The sequence below is a fragment of the Melanostigma gelatinosum genome (assembly GCF_949748355.1).
Source record: "Melanostigma gelatinosum genome assembly, chromosome: 12".
NCBI lineage: Eukaryota > Metazoa > Chordata > Actinopteri > Perciformes > Zoarcidae > Melanostigma > Melanostigma gelatinosum.
This window is the reverse complement of record NC_136645.1, coordinates 16069658-16091876: the sequence shown is the minus strand read 5'-3', so window position 1 is coordinate 16091876 and position 22219 is coordinate 16069658. Positions and strand designations below refer to the sequence as shown.

At 38.9% G+C, this 22219-nt stretch overlaps 1 protein-coding gene across 6 annotated transcripts in view; it reads right to left on the bottom strand.

The window, feature by feature from the left end:
* LOC306785869 (neurexin-1a-like) overlaps nucleotides 1-22219 on the bottom strand; it is a gene marked incomplete at its 5' end in the record, with an annotated part of 228738 nt that overhangs the window by 195236 nt on the left and 11283 nt on the right. The window contains 3 exons of one of the 6 annotated variants that reach the window (XM_079280409.1): nucleotides 15653-15664; nucleotides 16374-16403; nucleotides 17805-17822. In XM_079280409.1, the coding sequence (XP_079136535.1) occupies nucleotides 15653-15664; nucleotides 16374-16403; nucleotides 17805-17822 (60 nt within the window). Of the gene's footprint in view, nucleotides 1-15141; nucleotides 15202-15652; nucleotides 15665-16373; nucleotides 16404-17804; nucleotides 17823-22219 lie in introns of all 6 variants that reach the window. The other 5 variants (XM_079280405.1, XM_079280407.1, XM_079280408.1 and 2 more) reach the window with 5 other exon arrangements.

The window sequence follows — 22219 nt, the reverse complement described above, 5'->3', positions numbered from 1 at the left end:
TTTTACTCATCTCTGAATCCCCAGGGTATTGCAGTGGAAAGGATATTAGAAATATTGTAAAATAGCAATGTCAAGATTCAGTTTTTTTTTCTGTGTGATGTATATGATTCATTGCTTATTCACTGTGAAGCTGCATACAGAAGTGATTATGTGTGTGGAATCACATGTGTAGATGAGATACGTGTATCACGAGGGGGAGGCTGAAGCTGCCTGTAATGCATAATGAATTAAAGTTTGTGTTTGATTGGATCTGTTGCAGTTGCAGTTGTGTTATATTGCTGCTCATTACTCTGCTGTTCCAAACGTGTAATGAAATGACTCACTGAAGTGGTGTTTGATTATTTTTAAAAGCTGACGGTGCCTTGCCAACATTTCCAGCCAAACATACTCTAAAAGAAGCAGGCAGTTACACAGAACAAAGTAGTCTGGCTTTTCATGCAGTAAAAGGAATAAAAAGGGAAGACGAGGCGCAGGAGCCCGACATCCGGCCCTTTAGCGAAAGTATACTTCACTTTTCAATTTTCCAGAGCAGTATCTTCAAAGATAACATAATGTTTTCTTTCTACCTTTCCAGGGACTGCTCGGAGTGGTGTGAAATAATTTCACTGATAATATGCCTCTGGGTACACTCTAGGCTCATGCATTGCAATACATGTACAAGGAGAACTTTAGGAGGGAGAGAAACCCAATCAGAAGTGCATCAGCTTCATCACTGCTCTAGCAGACTGGAGAACAAACAGCATTCAAAGGATGTTGTACCCTTTGTTATCAGGCGCTTCATGTAGTGGCGCACTGCAATACTCTCCAACAGAGCAGCATTAAAATGCAGCAACGTGAGGAAGGAAGGTCCGTGGCTCTGCAGATTCCTATCTAGCTGTCGTCTCTCCGGGGGAACAGTGGGCAACTCAGGGGCGTGTTGTTCTATTTCACACTTACTGATGTGCAAGGCATCCTCAGCTCTTATCTACAGGCCTTTTTAAGTCCCTGACACAGTCTCTAAATTACAAAGCAAATGCAACTCCAGCACTGTTAAACGACACATATAATGTTTCCTTAGAACCACAATACTCATACTCAAGTTCATACAAATATCTCCTTGATTATACAAACAACTCTTCTGTCCTATACTCCGACACTATGAAGCCGTTAACTATAAAATGTAGATGCAGAAACTAATGACAATGCGATAAAGGATTTGACACCGTTTTTTGGGCCATATTTAAAAGGCATTCCTGATATATGGCGTTCATGGGAATAGGACGGAAGGGCATAATACAATGTTCAATAAACATATGACATGTCCAGTGGTGATGGGGAGCTTAATTCTAAACCACTCATATGTGAACTAAATATTCAATTTACTGGAACTTCTCTTGATTCCATTAAAAGCATCAATGGACTGTATGGCCTGATAGTATGATATTAATCTGAAGCCTAAAATACCACACACAGAGCAGCGTCAGTCTCTTACTGCTGTGTCATGGGTTGGTGGGTTTGTTGCATAAAATGCCATTAAGGTTGGTCATCAAATCAAATTGCTCTTACATTGATTGATGTCATGATTCTCTAGCAGCACAAACTGGGGCAGCATACAGTATTCATAGATAATTAAAAGAACATCACCTCCCTCTGTACTTCTGTGTCAGTACATTGTGAGAGATGAGAAAAAAGAGAGTCAAATTCCTTGTATGTGCAATGCATACTTGGCCAAATGAAGCTGAATATGATTTAGCGCTACGGCCATTGTGTTTCTCCATTTTCCTTATGACATTAATTTACACTATTTACAAGATATCTTTATGTGTTTGTTTAGTGTTACTTATAGTAGTAAACTTATATGGCGAAATGTCTGGTTAAATTACTGTTTGTTTAAACTTAACATTGAGAGCCAAACTTGGATGTCACTCTCTAGTAGGCAGAAGTACACATTTGAACTATAATATACTCAGATAACAGAGAGAGAGAGAGAGAACCAGGATATGAAAGAGAGACTTTCTGAACAGAGCACTCCCTAGCTGCTGTTTAGGAGACATCTTTGGTGAGCTTTGATTTTTAATTTCCTGCGGAGGAAGTGACCCTTCCCAATGCCAGAATTTAATTTCAGCAAGTAGGAAAAATGTGTGTGATCTCAATTACGGTGGATAGCATGCCCTTCTGACACACCACTCTGTTATACTGCCGGACAAAGTCTATATTTATGTAAAATCATATAAAACCATGCCAAAATTCCACTTCCAGCTGAGCTAGGGATGATGCTATATCCCATAATGGAACATATATGTTAAACATCTGTGTACATTAATCTGCTGCAGTCACATCAAATGAAGTGTATGTCACACAAAATCAGATTGATTGTCGCATGTTCACCACTAAGCTGAGTAAAGGTTGATGTCATCTACAAGTGCTGTTTACTTGGATATTTGTAATGTAGACAGACAGACAGACAGACAGACAGACAGACAGACAGACAGATAGATAGATAGATAGATAGATATACTGTACTGCTATTTGCCATATCATGCACACTGCTTTATAGGATTATCTGGCCCACTCCAACAAGCTGAAAATGATAAAGCCCAAGGATAAATAACGGCTGACTCTGAACAAAAATGAAAATGAATGATCCTGGTTGGTTTGACAGCCACCTTAATTCTTGGGAGCCTTGCTATGGTAGCGCATTCATGGGAACATGGACATTTTGACAGCTCCCTGCTGACCTTCACCTGAGCTCAGGGACGGGGAATTATGGCCTCAGCAGGGCCATCTGAAAGCAATATATTTACTGTTCATTATGTCACTCCCCACAGGCCGTATACTGGGTTCATCAAGCGCTAATAAATTGAAACATCGTATAAAAAGAAAATAAGCAGTTTCTGCCTGTTTTAAATGAGCTCCCTCTCTTACCAGATTTTTAAAAAGATTATAAAGGAGAAAATATTGTTTTCAAACACCATAAAAAAACTGGTTTAATTCTATCAGTACGATTATAAGACAAAATATGAAAATAGATAAATGTATTCATCAAATGACAACTCTCAATTGCTTGAGATTTTATTTTTCTTTGTTGTAATGTATTAAGACATCGTCACCCATAGACATTCCTTTCCAAGATTATCCTTCCTCAAGCAGCTTAATTGAGGCTCGTGCAAACACACATGGTTACAGTTACACGATAGATTACTAAAACACTATAGGGAGTAACCACAAATTAAACAATTAGATTCATTTATAATTCATGAGAGGTGTGAATGCCACTAGAGAGAAGAGATGTGGATGATAAATTCACAATTGTATCTCATAAAAATATTCATCCTGCAATACATATTTAACTCTTTTAAATGAACAAGGCGGTGCTTACATTATTAGCTCTGACTCATCAGCATTATAAGGCAATCACATGACATCACTTACACCCAAATGCTGCAACCTCTTACTTCGTTCATTGGTGAAAGTTTGCGGCACGATATTATTTTGATTAGTAAAGATTCTGCTCAATGCGCTCTTCTAAACGTTCTCGAAAAACAATAAAATCAAGTACAGGAATATTGTAGCCATTTTGATGCTACTCTGGTGGATGTAACCCACAAACCAAAAGCAAGTGCACTGATGACTAGAAAGCCATTGATACAGCAGCGATGGATCAAGTGGGGTCATGTAATCCCCCACTGTCGTTCATCAGCTCGTTCTCTCTCTAAGGATGTGTGGGCAACGCACAGGTGATTTGATGCCGAGGAGCCGGGAGGAAAAAGCCGAGACAGGAAATGAGAGGGGATGGCAAATAAATAACACAGAGGCATATGAATCCACTGCTTAAGATGAGCAGCAGAAATAGGTACACGAATAAAGGCGGGTAGTTGTCCACAGCTTGATTCTCTCACCCGTGAATTGCTCATTTTCATTTTCATGAATTGATCATCAATGACAAAATGAGGAAAATTAAACTGCGCAATGAAGCCTCATACAACAGTTTGTACGATATCTTACGGAATCTTTTCTTCTACGAATGCTCAGCAACACGAGCGATCAGTGTGCCGAGTGTTTCGCCAACAAAGTGCTTGGTTAGGTTTGGGAAAAGATCGTTAAAGTAACTACGGACGTTATGTGACAAATAAATCAACGTGACGTCTGACAGAACAAAAACAGCAGTCTCCTGGGTGAAAGTCCTGTGTTTTTTTTACCTTCCTGTCCAACTCAATGTTCTTCCTATGCTGACGTCATCTCTCTATATACTACGTCACCTGTTCTGGCTGACTATAACACATTTAAGCTGAACAACAACCAAATGTGTCTTTCAAGTGGAGTAGATATGCTACTCTGCTTTTAATTAAACTAGGGACAGAAACAATTTACTAAACAGAGATGAGCTACTCAAAAATAGAGGTTGATGACATGCCGCTCCCCTATGACAGAGGAAAGTGTTGAATTGTGCCAATTTTTATGCCTTTATGTAATCATATGTTATACTATGATAATACCTATTTATGATGAGCAATATTCTCTCTCTCTCCCTCTGTCTCTCTCTGTATATATATATATATATATATATATATATATATATATATATATATATATATATATATATAAGGGAAAACAAGTCTCCCTCTCAAGAATGTTTTTGTCCCTCAGGACATGTTGGTCTTGAGTGTAATGACTCTCGTTGCAGACCTCCTGAGACAAATTGCCACTGACCCCCATGGCTTTTCCAGGGCACACTCGATTGGAAATGGACGATTCAATTTCCCAAAGGGAGCGTTGCCATTTATTCGCTATGCATCATTGAAAAGGGAAAAAAAATATTCACAGAATGTTGTACCAAAGGTGCAAGATCTCTCGGGTCCTAATTGTAGTTTAATTTATTATATCTGTTTACCAAACTCAACCACTTATATGATTTGAATTTCATATGTAAAGCTAAGGAGGGAAATAACTATAAAAAGTAATAATCAGCGTCTCAAATTTTAAGTTTTAAAAATATATACGACAATTTGGAAGTAAATTATGCTGGTCAAAAAATAATCCTAATTTTACAAATCAACACAACCCAACCTAAACAAATTCCACATTATTACAACTTGGTGTTTATGAATCTAATATCATTTACATTTTAAAAGGATTCCTGCGCATCTTAATGACGAAAGTTAAAGCAAAATAGAACGGTATTCACTTGTGGATAGAAAAATGCATTTGTAATCATTTAATTGTGGTTTATTTAAAAATAATCATCTGTAATTTTCGAGAAGATCACATTTGTCTCTGCTGTTTTGAGCCTTATTTCTCTCCATATTTAGCAGTAAACACTATAATGCCACCATGACAAGAGTCATGGGAAGGACAAATGAATATGTCTCGGAGTGTGAGTGATTCCATATAAATTAGTCACACTGTATCCCTTTTCCCCAGTTCAATGGGAGAAGATGAATGTACCATGAGATGCGGGGAAATAACTCTCTGATATCTCTTTGACAGCTAAGCTACTGGCTTGCTTGCATAAATCACCTCCACAAAGCAGCAGTACCATGTAAACATCTATTGTGCACATTCAAAAAAAAAGAAATCATATCTCATAATACATACGGAAAGGATAAATATGATTGCCTATATACAGCACATCATAACAACACCTGGCGGCATTGCCTCAGTGGATGCCAGTAAAATGGCTTCATGATCTAAAAGCTGAACTAAAAACAAACCGACATGCAAACGATGCATTTCACAGTCTCGAGCTGAAGCATGGGTATCTCCTTTTTATCTATTTTCTGCTAAGAGTCATCCGCTCCCCTCCCTTGCCAAGAAATAGAGTTTTTTCATCACTGCAGTCTCTCACTGGCATCGACCAGCACTATTGATCTGGAGCAGATCTCCTTCTATTCTCCCTACCTGGGGAGCCAGATGAGCCTTGTTCAAATTGATCCAACCTTTTCATTCTACATTCTCCTTCGCCCTTTCCTAAGGTTTGGAATATGTCTATGCTTGTCATCTTTTATAAGAACAATTCTTTGGGAAACGCATGATAACTATTCATTCAAAGTCTGATATTGGGATTTTATCAACATTGATGATGTACACATGAAGGAATGCTGTTGAAACCTGTCGCCAACCCCAGAAAAGCTGTCAATCCAGAGAAGTTAGTGAAGGCACGCTACTGCTTATCTGATTCACGATGCTGGCAATGAAGCTGAGACTGGCACAAAGAGGCAAAACATGTCCATCAGAAAGCCAGGCAGGCAGGTCTGATGTATGAAAATACACGTTCTTCAGAAAGAAACAACTCTCAGGCAACAGTGTTTTTCTTCTTTCCTTTATTACTATATTTTCTCTCTGTGACTGTTATAATCACATGGCTCTGTTTTATAATCCCCCTTCATCACACTTATTCTTTCCACACAGTACCCCCCCACCCCATCCCTTTCTCTGCCCGTTTCCTTGTGCTCAGTATTTAAATACCTCTCTCTGTCTGCTTTAAGTCCTTCACTATTACTGAAGTCTTTCTGCCTCCCCCCCCAGGAGCAGAATCTGTGGTAATATACTGTGGAGCTTTATAGTGCAGTTTTGCAAATCTGCCATGTCAAGATACACAAATCTCACTCCGGGCAATTACAGTCCTTTTTTTCTGTGCGCTGCAAAAGCAGTCCGTTTCCCCATCTCTGTGAAAACTGCCTCTGTGACCCATCAAGTACAATTACCTTGTTTGTAACAAACCCTGATGGCCCTGGGGTGGCACATGGAACAGGTGAGCTAGGCAGCGCAGGCATGAACGAGGTAAATTGCTATGTATTAATAAGTAAGTTACATTCAGTGTGCATGTAATGTTTGTTTAACCAAGCCGTTGAACCCACCAAGACAACAAGGAAGCCATTCCTTTATCAAGCTGCATACAAGATTTATTTGGCTACTCGGGCTACCTGATGGCCGTACAGTTTTGATAAATTATAGCAGTAACATGGATGGAAAGAGTAGTGAAATATGTTTCTGAAGTAAGAGTAATGCACTCTGATAAAAGCAAAAAATAGGTCAGTTAAAATGATTTCTGAATAAATGGTACTGGATTATATTTTTAAGTGCATTCAAATGTTAACTTATGCAGACAACCTGCTTTCCCCAGATGTCAACTGCACCACCGAGCCTTTATGTCCAAACTAGCAATAAATTCCAGCCTGTGCATACAACTGATTAGCGACTATAACAATATAACTGCCTCCCTCATTCTAGTCTTACAGCCTTACATTATTGCACAATATAAATTAAATAGCCTGCTGGGTAGAGCATCTCACACACACACACACTGCTTTGTTTCTTGGCAACACAGTTGTTAATGCCCTCCTCTGTACAGTGATGTACAACAATCAATACGTTTGCTGTTGTACTCACCTGCCTGCACGCCGTTCTTTGAATCGTGTGCACTGCAAAGTTCTCCTTTATCTTCTCTGCTACATTCCAAATGGAATAGAATCCACTCAGCCTCTTTGTCCCACTGAAACCAGTCCCGTTAAACCCTTTTACACTCCGCTCCTCACAATTCAAATAGTTGAATGACAAAACATTCAGCAACAGCAGAAAGGTTGTGCACACAGAAGTTCTGTGCTGGCAGGTCCAGTCAATTTTAATGTTTCCATTAACAAAACTAACTAGGACCAGTATGACCAGGGGTGAAAGTAGATTTGAAGTCATTCATTTTAACGCCTGAATGGTGTAGAAAGAAATTAGAAACTTTAGACATCATGTAAGCCAATAACAAATTATTTACACAAATGGTGTTAGTGCCACGGAATGATTTGTAAATGTTGACAACACATTCTAAATCACAGTCATTTGTTTTGCTGAACAGTTTAGAAGCAGCAGACTTACAGAAGCTGCGTAGCTTGTTTGATCTGCTACCCACCCGCGTTGTTGGAACAAAACCTAACATCTTGAAACTTCACGGCATATTTTGTCATTTTATTTTGGAGAGTTTTGCAAGTAACCTGCCAAAAACCAACAGCACTCGATGTTAGACAGTCTGATGTTTGCCAGCAGTAGGCGAACAAAACAGCTTGTTAGAAAGGTAGCAAGCACAGAGCTTAGAAGCTATGTGTATGAAAACTAGAATGGCGCTCTCACTCAGAGAGGGCAGACAACGCTGCATTCATGTCCTCCCTGGACGGTTCCATTTCCCGAGTTGGGAAACCCACCAACACTGAGGGGGTAGTATCGCAGTGGAAAATACATTTAAGAAAAGCACCTGCTACCAAAAAGTGAGTCCAGTCGAGCAGTCCATAGTTTACTTCTGCCTCTGTGGCCTAGTAGTTTCCAAATATTTTAAAAGCATAACCCTATGTTGGCCGGTGCATATCTCAAACACACACCAAAGCCTATTTTTAAACTTTGGTATAATCTTAAATTGTCATTCCACCATCAGATACCCAGAGTCACGTTCACGCTTCTGATTGAAATTAAAGTTTGATGACATGAAGGCTTTAAAGCCATGTTTTGATTGGCCTTCTCTTTTTGTAAAGAGGCCATGCAGCTTTGGCCTCAACTGACTATTCACATGAAAAAATCTGAGTGGAGAGAATCACTTTGGTTTAACAGCTTAATACTCATAGAGTATCTCCAGGAGATGTGCGAGGAGACAGTGAGGATGCAGGGCCTTAAAATTACCTGTGATCAAACCACATCCTTCATAAAGAGTATGAGCTGATGGCTTTGGGCAGAAGGTACAGCTTACCAAACTGTAGTAAGTTGAACAGTTATACATTTTCCTTAGTTCCACTATCAATCAAACTACTGAACAGTAAATGAAGTGTGTTAGTGTGTGTTAAGGGTAACTGTGCATTTTTTCTTTGGTGTGTTGTAATATTCTTGGGTGTATGTTCTGGGTATGTGGATGGGTGTATTACTGAGTATTGGTTTGATTGTACACATATCCAGATATATTGTGTGTCAACATATCCTCATAAAACAGTTTGTATGATATCTTGTGAAAAAATGACTCCTCAAGTCGAGCGACACTTGTCAATTTCCGCTCGTTGCATTAGAAAATAAACTATCGTCTTCCTAAGAAACAACTTAATAAGGTTTAGGCAACACAACTTTGGTTCAGGAATACATCGTGGTTAAGATTAAAATAGCACTGAAAGTTATGTGTCAAATAAACCAACGTTGACTTCTTGTTTCACACGAGGCACGAACAGCGAAAGCCTGGAATCAGTTTGAACGGTGAATGTTGCTGACTCAGAATTAGCTGATCAGTGCTCTTTTAAAACAAAATCTGTATTCCTCACTGTGTGAAAGGGATTCTATCATTCTTTAATATGTAAGGTTATGTTCGCTTGACTGAACGCATATACACCATCAGCCACTTCATTGTTTCTGTAGTAGTCTACCACATCTTTGTGGATGTAGTAACAACTACTCGCCTTAGTAGTTGCCTTGAATGCTCTGCTGCATGCAGATAATGAGGGTGTTCGTGCTGATAAAACTGTAAATCAGTATTTGGTACATTTTTTTAGACTCTCATCATAGGGATTTAAAGATATTTAAGGGAGAAGCTTGCTTCCTTATTAACTGTGAAATGTAGGTCGGTCGACAGGAAATTCTGCTTAATCTTGCAAAAATAAAGGTCCGCTTAAAACCTTCTTTCAATAATATTAGCAAAGATGCGAAAAAAAAATAGCTGTTGAGATTTAAAACTGCCAAACTGTGACACTTTCCTTCACCTTCATGTGTATAACTTCTTGGTGAGTTTTTCTTAAAGAGCTGTTTGAATATGACAGAAATGACTCGGTAACACATCAATATAAGGGCAGCTTCACGTCTTTCTGTGAGCGATCGGATTTGACTTTTGAAAGCTTTGCCTGCTGGAGGAGAGGATGTCTTCTTAGTAAGAACATCATTTAAAGTTGTTTATCTTCACAACAGTAAATCTCCTTCTGAGATGAGAAGGTAACTCCTTAGGCCATCAAACAACAGTAAACTAATCTCAGACCAAAAACATTTAGTTTTGCACATTATATTTTCAAATTCACTTTCTCAGTCTGATTTGTATGCTACGATAATAAGTCAGCCTCTTACAGTAAATTAGTAGTTTTCAGACCAGCTGGTGATGGTGCTACCCATATGCCAAGATGTAGAGATAAACCCAATTTAGTTTTTTTTTCAAGTTCTGAGTCAGCTTCTCAAACAGCACGTCCACTGGCATTTTACATAATGAGAATCCAGATGACCACTCGCTGTAAAGTGTAATTAACTCTGACTGTGCCCTCCAGCAGAGTCAAGACCGTCAGAAATGAGCTCTCAGCGCCATCTTCACTAAAAGACGTTTGGTTTTTAAATACATTTACTTCACAGGTTAGTATTTGTCTAAAAATAAATGACTGGAACCACAGATATACTTATCGGGTTAAAGCTGAGAAATGAATAATCCTGGGGGAGTCAATAGAGCTCAACATTTTTCATTGACAGTATTCGAGGTTTCATGTGAAGCTAAAGAGGTTGTATCTGTTGATTCAACGCACACCACATGGTATTGTGGTACCTGTCAGATAAAGAAGGCACAACGGCTTGACGAGTTGCTCTCTGACATGCTATTGACAAAACAATTTCCCCCCCGTCATGGCAAATTTCTTTTTTGTCCCACCGCCACCGTCACTAATATCGTACACACAGAGAAAACACACCTGAAAGCTTAAAGTAAAGCATGTTGCCTTACCCTGACACATTTCACCTGTTATCTTTCAAACTTGCCAAACTAACTGGAAGTCAAAGAGAAACCCAAACCCTACACAAGCGTATGTGGAACCAACGTGCACGTCTGTGCCCCATTAGCTCTTCCCGGGTCAAGGCAGAAGACCAAGGGTGACAGGACATTTGCTGTTAGGGCTCCAACCCTTTGGACTAGCTTTCCTGAGGAACTGAGGTTAGAAAACTGCCCTCTTTTAAATCATCTCTCACTTTAACCATCTGGCTTTTTCTTAATTATTTAATCTTACGCTGAAGTTGCTTCTTATTTGTTCTTGCTGTGTATTTTTCTCCATTACTTTTACTTCTGCATTTCTGCATTTCGTTTGGAACAACTGACTTTTTTCTCAAGCCGAGTATAATCTTCAAACAAGTTACAGGGAATAAAGTCACTGAAACATTTCACAGCACAAAGCTGGAAAGCAAAACATTTTTTTACAAATGACTTTATATATAACAAAACATAGATATAGTATCCTGTCAGTGTTGCTATTTTTTTCAAGTGTGGGAGTTAAAGAATCCAGTGCTGCGTAATGTTGGTCAATTATGACCTTTGCAGTTATGCAGGTGGTTGAAACATACTGGACACTAACGCATCTTACTGAGCATGTGTTCAAGTAAATGGGTACTTCAAAATCCCACATACAGTATGTCAAATGAGGCTTTTTCAATTTCTTTGCCTGTCCTCTACACACTCCTACAGCACTTACTCACTGAGCTGTGCTGGATCCCAGCTTATACTATCCATTACTGTACCGGTCCATGGAAAAATAACATATGCAAATATTCCTTACAAGACAATTTTTCTTTAGGTTTAAATCGACATGTCCTGGATCAGATGGGACACAAACATCACAATCTTGCGTCTGCATTAAGATCTATCTTGCATGAGATTTAATGATCACACTGCATACATTGTAATGCCAATATACCACGACGTAGAGTGAACAGTGATGCAGGCATTGTTTTTGTCTCATCTTGTCATGTTTTATTCGCGACATAAAACACACTGATGTATGACAGACACACAAATACACACTCACAAGTCTTTGCTCTTTAAATGTCAACTGTATAAATGTTTCGCGGTAAAGCCCACAAACCACAGTGGATGTGTGAGAACACAGCGAATAGCCACCTTGTTTTCTGCTACAATGGCTGTGAAAATGTCACATGTGATAATTAGATGCTCAGTTTCTACATCAGTTCATGCAAACTTAAAACAGTAGAACCGTTGCAATGTCAAAGTTATTGCTAAATATAAGACTTAAAGGGGCAAGATTCAGAGCATTACATTATCAGCAAACAATCTATTTGCAATCTCATATCCAGTATAGCACATTTAAATTACAATTTGAACGCATATATCGGCCAAGTTTATGACACCATTTGAAAGGCACTGGTTTATCACTGTGTTTAAACTTCCATTGACTTTGACATATACAAATACAGCACATGTGCAAACAAACTAGAAAAGGGTATAATGAAAAGGAACAATTTCCTTCTTTAGAAAGTGAAAGTAATTACATTAGAAAGTACACGAATTTAGAAATAGCCCAGTGGTACCTGTAAGCCTGTCTGCACAGCCTGCAGTCCCTCTTAAGCTGCACATGGCAGTTTATTGTGATGGCAGCAATTAAATACCCAGTGATCTGTGTGCCAGCGGTATTATGACTTATCCTACAGTGTGGCCTGCTTTCTAGAGCTGAATGGAAACAAGGTTTTTAGGAAACCAGCTGAACGCAGCACACAGAAACAAGCCCATCCTCAAGGGACCAGCCATGAAACAGAGGATAAACCATACAAGTGGTTAACGTGACACAGTAGGACCTCAGGGGGGGCTAACATAATACACAGTATTCTCACAAGCCTAAAGCAGCAGACCATGAATACAAGCACTGTCCACGTTCCTAGATGTAATGATCAAGTGGGGATATGGGTCTGTGACTACACAGTACATAACTGGACTGACTATGTTTCACACTGTACCACACAGGGGACAACTAGCAATGGCCCAAATTAGAAGCAGTGTGCTACGGATGTCAGATTTGTGCATCACCAGCATTCTTTCAATCTCTCCCTGTGGTTTCCCTTCTGCCACAGCTAAACTGGGTGTTTGGTATAGTGTTGTAAAAACCTGTGGGTTTCAGAGCCATGTAGTGTCCCCCAAGAACACCAGCATCAAGTGTGTACTGGCTGTAAAAGAGCTTTGATAGTCAACAATTTGACAATTGAACTAGTGAAAAACTACTAAGGGCAGTAATGGTCACGTCATAGGTTATATAACTTTACCAAGGATCACCAGATTTACAGTTTTGCTCATGTATACATGTGACATGTATGTTTCAGACAACTGGCATTTGTCTTCACAGAATACCAATACCAAGATCATTTTTACATCGGTCAATGACAAGTATTCTGTTAGTCTAGGGATTTTGCAAAACTTGTAAAGTAAAGTTTGAAATCACCTACAGCGGTGATTTTCTGATTCAAATCAATTCATACCAGAATTACATGTATGTCAAGTATGTGTGCAATGAAAAGGCAACTGGTATGCATCCACTTGCTGAACAGGAACCAGTAGGATTGTGGAAATGACACTTACCTTAGGAGATGGAAAAAATAAATCTCTCCATTCTTTTATGCAGAAGGGTTTCATTTGTGTGTGTGCGTGTGTGTGTGAATGATGTATATATCACTGCAGCTTTGACTTGTAGCAGCAGAATATCTGTCAGTACAATATGATTCCTTTTCACAAATCATAAAGTAAACTAACAGGGCAGTTTGAGGTCGGTGCATGAAGTGTAATTAATTTGCTATCGTTGTATGATGGACAATGTCACAATAGGGGTAATGCCTAATCTCATTGGTCTACTTGTGCTCATGCAAATCTATTCTGCTGCTTGTGAGTTCGTTCTTCGATAGCCTATGCTGCCTAAACTCGGTTAATGCTTGGCCTGTGTTATTGTCGCATTGAATGAACACGTGCAATGCAATTTACTAATTGGTCAAATTGCTCCATTAACCAACTTAAAAAAATGAAAATTGAGTTGATGAAAACAGAGCCGGAAACAGAGCTAGCTCGCCTTCAAAATAAAGTTTGCGCATTTTCAAACGTGTATGCTGCGGCGATCAATTTAAGGAGAGCTACATTTCTGTTTGCACTTTTAACTGTTCTACATAAATTTAAAATGAATGACTAAATACAAAAAATGTTGCTGGATTATCCTTTGGCCTGTATAAAACAAAAATGAAAGCAGTGTTAAGCATAGAGTGCTTTTACATCATCACAGATCATTGCGGAAGAATAATTAATGAGTATTCTCTAATTAACTGGACTCTGTGGTGATGCATGGGACCCGTGTTGTGAGCAGATTACACATGTTGGAGAGACTGTCATATTGAAAACGCTATTAAAGTAAAGGTTAGCACTGTGTACAATTAATTGGAGCATACTCATTAATGATTGTTATGCGATGATCAGTGATGATGTGCAAACACTCTATGTTTAACACTTTATTCATTTTTGTTTTATCCAGAGGATAATCTGGCAAAAGGATTTTTATTTATTCATTTATTTCATTTTATGTAGAATCGTTTAAAACTGTGAACAGTACTCATTACACGTCTCAACACTATAGCTTGTAACATTCACCCAGTTACCGGTAGTTTAAGAAGCCTTAATTAAATAAATAAATTGATAATATAATGAATCTTTCCATACAGATAATTCCAGTGGCTGCGCCAACTGGCAATTTTTTCACAATCAGTTGTGGCATATGAAATATGACTTCATGTGTGTTACACAATTTCCATTTTCCAAGTTGGGTCATGGAACGAACTGACGTTTTGTTGCATGGAATTGCATTGCACGTGATTTAATGCGACAGTAACACAGGCCAAGCATTAACCGCGTTTAGGCAGCATCGGCTATCAAAGAACTAACTCACAGGAATCAGAATACATTTGCATAAGCACAAGTAGACCAATGAGATTAGGCATTACCCCTAATCTGACATTGTTCATTATACACCGTGAAGAAATTATTATACTTCATGGACTGTTTGAAGACTTACCTTTTTCAGACGGTGCTTCACAAGTTTGATAAGAGATAACATTTAACATAACACACAATATCTTTTTGGCAAAATAGAAATGTTCCAAACTGCGTAAAATAATTTGCAAAACCTAAACCAATCGCATAGTATATGTCAAAGCAACAACAAGAGCAAGCAAAATCAAGAAAAACCCTTTCCCAGTGAAAATACTTACTTAAACTTAATACAGTACTTTTCAAATTTGAAGTTACACATTCCACAATTAGTAAATCACACATACTGACAGTCAAGTTTCCCACACTTCAGTCAGTTATAACTTGCTCGATTTGGTTTTACTTCATTTACTAACTTGAAAGAATCAAATGTTTACCTTGAATGCTCAGAAGGGACCTTAGTAGCCAAACTTCCCCTCTTTGCCCTGAGGAGGAGAGTCAAATGTCAAAGATCAGAAGTCCACTTACCCCACAGGGAGAAGAGGTGATGATCACAGCCAGGATGGGAGGCCCACAACACCATGATCCAGCCTCACCCAGCAAACCCAAAACCCATTATTTGAACAAAAAGAGTGTAGTTACCCCCCGGGTGGTGGTGGTGGTGGTGGTGGTAGTGTACTGGAACTAGGACAGCAACTATTGTGTTCATATGCCCGTGTGAGTCTCTTTCATGATTCCCATGCATCAAGCAGAAAATAAAGGTGACACAGCTTAAACATGTGAATGCAAAGCGAAAGCGGCACCTACCTTGGAAATCTTTCATATATACTTGAGAAAGCAATTTTGTAAAATGCCAATGACCTTATATACTGCATTTAGCCCGAGTATATACTGCCACAAACACTGCTGTCATAGTTTCATGAATTCAGAGAGTTAAAAGGGTTGTACCTTTACTTTTCCCTATGAGATTTGATGAAATGTTCCATGAAGGAAGCAGATTCCAGACAAAGGGGGAGAACAAAAGCAGAGGGGACACTGATAAGTGTCGTGGTCAAGTCGGAAAGGGATAGACGGCAGGAGAAAGAGGCTCGATGGCTACATATATGTGCAAAAAGAGGGAAAATGTGTGACAGTAAGAGGCGACGAACAAAGGAAAGTGGAAAGAGAGGAACAACACTTCACATCCCTGCTCTGCTGCCTGACAAGGGGATGCAGTAGCCATACAAAATGTATAGATCAAGATAGAATGGACAGATCGTCTGTGCATGACAGATGAGGATTAGCTTAAAAATTCAGTAAGCTATTTCTCCACCACCATGCCTTATATCCTAATATTGTCAATGCAAATGTCCCTTTACTTAAACCACGTCATCAGAACTGCACAGTAGATGTGAATAATTAAAAAGAAAGGAAATACGGACAGAAATAGCCAGCAGAGTGGGAGCGGAAAGCCAAATGAGCTTGAATAAGGGGGTCATACAGAAATAAAAAAAAGTCACTGGGAGAATGAAAATCAACTAGGTCATTCAGAATAAGCAAAATGACAGCCCATATATGAAGCTGCAAGCCTGAGTATTGCACAAGAGTCATATGCAAACACACGTCTGAGCACAATGGGAGCAGGAGGGACATTGGAGGAATGATGGGGGAAAAGGAACAGAGCTCATACCTTGGTCGCCCATCATCAGGTGTGCCAGACCTTAAAGGAAAACAAGAGCACAGTCAGCAGAGAACAAGGGATCATGGGAAGCTGCATGACACTGACACGCAGGCATCTCTTTTAGAGCAGATGTCTGTGTTACTTGAGGAGTGTTGGGAGAGGGAAGAGTGGGACGGAAAGAAATAGGAGGGCACACAGACAGGGTCGGCACGATGAGCATTTAGTCAACCATAGCAGGTTGCAATGCATCATCAGCCACTTACTCGTCATCATTCAGAAATCTAAATTCAGGTTGGCCTTTGTTTTTCATTAAGATGAGGAGTACACAGACTATCATCCCACCTACCCACGAGAGAGCGATCCCAATGCACAAATATAGCAATAGACCTGTTTTACCTTGACCTCCAACAACTGTCAGCAGCAAGTCATACTTGTGTCACGCAAAGAAAAAGGAAGCTGATGGGACATGGTGTGTTACCGATAGAAAGAAGCTTTATGTTAGCTGCCAACTAATTCCAGTGCTTTCCTTGAGCAAACTTTTCTTCCCTGTGGTTTTTTAAAATATGGGTGATTTCAACCTCTAACTACCAATAATCTGCTCCACCCCCATGGAATCCTAATACACCAAATACAATGATTTTGCTAAGAAGGAAGAAGAATGCATTGAGTTAAATGAGGGGCTTAAAGTCTCTCTCACTTTGTATTACAATACACTGACCAACAAGACATTCAACCAAATAAAAGCAAATTTTCTATTTGATCGAGGAATCTAACCTCTCCATAGAGTCAGCTTATAATAGCAATAACCATGAACGGACATTTTACCTTTTTTTAAATTAATTTGTTAACACAAATTTAAGGAATTCATCTGTATTGTTCTGTTTTGTAGAACCTAGTGCAATACTTTACTATAGTATTGCTCAGCTAAGCCTTTTAAAATAACTTTTACGAAGGCCACTTGGACCTTTTTAATGCTTTAATATTATTGTATTCTTTCTTTCTGATTGATTTGTTTTTCCAGGAGCCCATCCTGGTTCCAGCGTTGGCGCTCAAGGTCCAAAGCCCTGCTGTTTTATTTATTAATTTATTTCTTATTTTGGTAATCAACTGAGCACTGAATAACCGCTGAGATGAAATGGTGAAGCAGAAAGCCAGCAGTACTCCTAGGCTACTCGAAGTACTACTGCAAAGTATAGAGTAGTAAAAGCTCAGTACATGCTTCATTTTTGATTGAGGTATTAGTTTAATCACACAAATGAAGAATTGTTACTGTGAGGTGTAAAACAGACTCAATGAAAACCTGATTAATGAGACTTACCACTCCAGTTATTTCAATGCCATTACCAGCATGAAATATTTGCTTACATTTATTTGCGGCCATGACACGGTGTAGGCATACACAATTTAGCAAAAACGGAAGCCAACAGTGAAAATACCCACCTTCAGTATAGTTGTCTTCTGGAAGCACCGACAGGCAAAGAGAAAGAGAGGAAGACATTCATTAAGCAGCATGCAGACTAGTACTGGCCATTGCATGTCGTAACCATGCAAGGCATTAATTAAACATCACATGCAACTGACCTATTGTAACTCCTGCAGAGGAAATGCTGATCTATGCTTCTGCCTTAATTTTGTCGTCTATACCCTTTTTGCTCGTACACTGACCTGGAATACAGGGCAGAGTTGTAACTAAAGGAGCCCTTCTGAATATTTGATAGAACCTTGAAGAACTAAGCTATTCGTTGGCAGCAGATAACAACTGGCATCACTGTTAAAAGATTGAAGAACCAGTATTGATCATGATCCGTAAGGGGATAAACGTCTTCAGGCATGAGGCTGGTTCATTCGGTTGCCTAAGGCTAATTAAATTAGCTTCTTCTTTTTTTTCTTCTTCAAACATGATGGACTTTAACTTTTGGTTACAACTATTACATTCAACAGATTCAATGGAATCTGTGTGCAGTGTTTTGTAGTTTTTTCTAAAATGAAAAGCTGCTTCATGTGTGATGAAATGCAGTGCAAGAGAAAATAACCCAAATAAATAGCTGTGGTAAAAGCAAGGCTTCGAAGGTTTCAGATTGGGGTCTCATGACTGAAATCAGGTGACTTGGTTGCCGTACTGAAAGCAATGACCAGTGAGCATGTATCGGCAATGCAAAAGGAGATTGTCTCCCAAAAGAAATTTCTCTAACATTGCATTGGCAATCAAAGTGAGGTGTGAGGAGGTGACACAACTGCCATTTGTAAAACCTCTGATAAAAGTAGGCCAAGAGAAGAATTACTCATGGGTTAATTAATAGCAAACAGGTGAGGTAAACATCATGCTACCAATGAGAGGAAAATAAATGGGTTTGAGAAAACATGCAAAACCATTGAAATGAGAGTTTGTAAGGGCCCAACTGCCTACAAAACAACAACAAAATACAGTCAATCAACAGTTATATTCACTATTAAGTGCTTGTGATTTGCCTGGAGACTGATTTCATATTCAATGTTAAAAAATGTATGATGAAAATAGCAGAAATACACAAAATTATATTTTTTCTTTCGTGATACGTTATTTTGAATTCTCAATAGGGCAATCATGAATTAAAATCCTAAAGACAGTAGCATGCAATGTATAATCAATATTGTTCAACAAAAAAATATCCTGGAATCAATCCAATTTCTTTAACGATGCGGCCAGTTGGGCACAAAAGACCAATTGCCACTACAAAATAAACTCCTACCTCTGTAAAATGGTTTCTTGCCCAGATTCAAGTGTTTTATTAGACCCAAGACTTACCATCACCATGGTTCCCCTTCCAAATCAGACATCATGCACAAAAAACAATCCAAATCATAATTTTGTGAACAAATTACAACGCAATCAGCCACCTTCACTGAACATGACAAGAACAAGTCAGTTCAAATATATGTAAAACTGTAAAACTTGTTTTACATGTATTTAGTTGTCAATGTGAAGTACTATTATCCAATAAAGTAGTAGCTCATTTATCCAAGCCCTGGTGGAATAGACTATTTGGGATATGTATACCATTTCGTAATTTACTTTCATATTTATTTAACCAAATGAATTCTTTGAAAACAAATTCCGATTTGCACACAGACTCATGTAAACTCAATCTAGATGATTTGAAATGTGTGCAGCCTCATGCATTATGAGGATCTTATTTCCTGATTTCCTTGATTTCAGTTTGGACGTTTACAGGACAGCAAAAAAAGTGCACTTTGTTCACAAAAAGTTAGCTTGATGATGAAAAGCACACTGCTGTAAAGGCATTCCGACAAGGCAAGCATGAAGCTGGCAGTTGCAAAGTAACGTCATGAGAAGTGTAAAGTAGAAGAATCACGACCGTTTGCTTATGTCAAAACCCCAAAGACTGATGGTGACTTTTGCGGCAATGTGTAATCATTCCTCCCAATGAGTTTCAATTCCAAGAGTGGCCTGTTTAACAGCATTGTTTTGATAGTTTGTTTTAGATTGCGTGTAAGGTTATCATGCAATTAACATTGTGTTATAGGGATTCCTTCCCTCTAATAATTGGTGATCAAAAGCAAATTAAAATCAGATTTAGAGGTACAATGATTAATTCATCCTAATTAGGTTAGCTTGAGAGGCATGCAGTATAGTATCCTTATATGAAATCTCATTTGAGCACATTTTCTTCACACTAAGAGAGACATCAACACAATTTAAATGGCAACAGGGGAGAAACATCACATTTATAATGCAGTGTATAAGTGCTCAGAGAATTTGTTTTGTTGTATACGTCATTCTTCTGAATCAAACTTCAGCAGTCTTCAGTGGCCACAGTAAACAAGGTTTCATTTGGTTGTATTTTGAAGAAAAGAAGCTTTCCTCTTCCAGCAGTATCAACTGACATGGACCATTAAAACAAGCCCCCTATCACAAACACACACACACACACACACATACGCACACACTTTCTTTCACAAATGTACCCAGCTGGTTGCATTCTAATCCAGAGACGTAAATCCATTTAATCCCCTTGACAAAGTGATCCCAGTGCTATTGTGCTGGTAACACTACACCGAAATGCACTCAACTGTCTATCACATGATCTGCATCTCTGATGGTCTTGTGCTGTTGATCATGTGCACGGTGTTTAGCTCATGGAAAGTAATTACATTACTATTCAATTTGATGCCAAACTAAATAAAGCATCTGGTTATGGTAAATATTTAAAAAAATCAATTTTCTTCTCTATTTGCCTCCTGCAGATATGATTTTGACACTTCAACACAAGCTTGATGCTTTGATTGTGAGCTCAAAGCGGTGACATCCAAATAACGCCAAAGTGACAGTTCGTAGAAAGCCAAAATCCAAACATGTTCTTATTCCAACTCGTCACATACTGATGCTTTGTCAGACCTATTGGCATCACTTTCTAACGCACCGGGTAGCTCGCTGCACGGCCGCAGTAAACATGTGGTTAACGTTGTTAATTCAAACAAAAACACCGAACATCACATAAGTACGGCAATCAGGTCACAAACATCACTAACGTCCACTCTTGTCGTCCACTCTTAACATCCTCAGAATTGAAGCGTTTAGGTTTGTTGGAATTCCTTGTCTCTATTTTATCCTAGTTTCAGCTGGTTCTACTGTTTATTTCAACCAATTAACATGCACTCCCTTAAAGGAATCACCCCCCAAAATGAAATGGTTAGTGCCCTTGAACTCTTTTAATTATAGTCATGATTTTTTCTTAAAGTCAAAATCAATGTACGTGACACTGAAGGCAAAAACTAGGGAAACATGTAGTTTGTTCTTGCCTATTATCTTGCATAGTTTTGTATGCGCTCTTGTTAGAAATAAGAAGCTGTAGCTGTACAGTGACATTGGGATCCTGAAATAGGTTTCACAGATATCACAATGGAGCTTTGTGCTGTCAAATCCCGTATTTTCTGTCAACGTTGAGAAAGGACTCAACTGCAAGCCATCACCAATGAGGTAACAACTTTCAACCTAGATGTTACATTTGACTCAAAGATTATGTAGCCGCTTTTCAAAAATTGCTTTCAGTAAAACGAAAGCTTCTGAGAGAGCCTAATTGTGTGTGTAATGCAGCAGCTCTTAAACAAATGACCCCATCCTCTCCTAGAAAGTTGTGTATTGAAAAATCTGAAAGTCAGACTCGACCTTAAAGTTGTGTAGTAGTAGTGTGACATCAAATACTGTATGTGTGTTCATGTTCTGCATCCGTAATACAATTTTACACAGTCATCACTATTCAGGGAAAACTAATTTGTTCTCTAGACTGGTCAGAGGAGGTGAGAGAGTCACTTAAATAAGGGCATTTCATATAATATGTAAAAAGCAATAACAATGAAGACATAATATTTAAACGATGTTCAGTATTATGAATTATTCAGCAACTGACACTTCCCAATGAAAGCGGTTCAATTCCATCTTAAATAGCCTCAAACTGAAGCAGTTTATCATGCCAGCATTGCTTTGAGAAGTAGGTCAGCTAGGACTATGTTTTATTGTGGAGAAGCTAACATTCTTCATACAAAAACCTCTGATATTTGGACATCCCTTGAGTAGGTGACTGCTTGAGGGTGTTTAGGTGACACCATGCAATGCATCAACATTCTCCAGCACTTTTGAAACATGGTGAGTCCAGCTTCCTTAATGCCAGGTTCACACTTGACAAAGGAGCGCCACAAGTTTTGGTTTTGGGCTGCACGCTTCCTTTCCCCTACCATGTAAACCAGTCGGGCTGATTATAAAGAATGCGTTTGCTCCAGCTCGCAAAACTTCAACGATACTTTCAGCAGCTTGTCTATCTTCTCCACTTGCTGCGACCGAAGCTGGCAAGAAAACA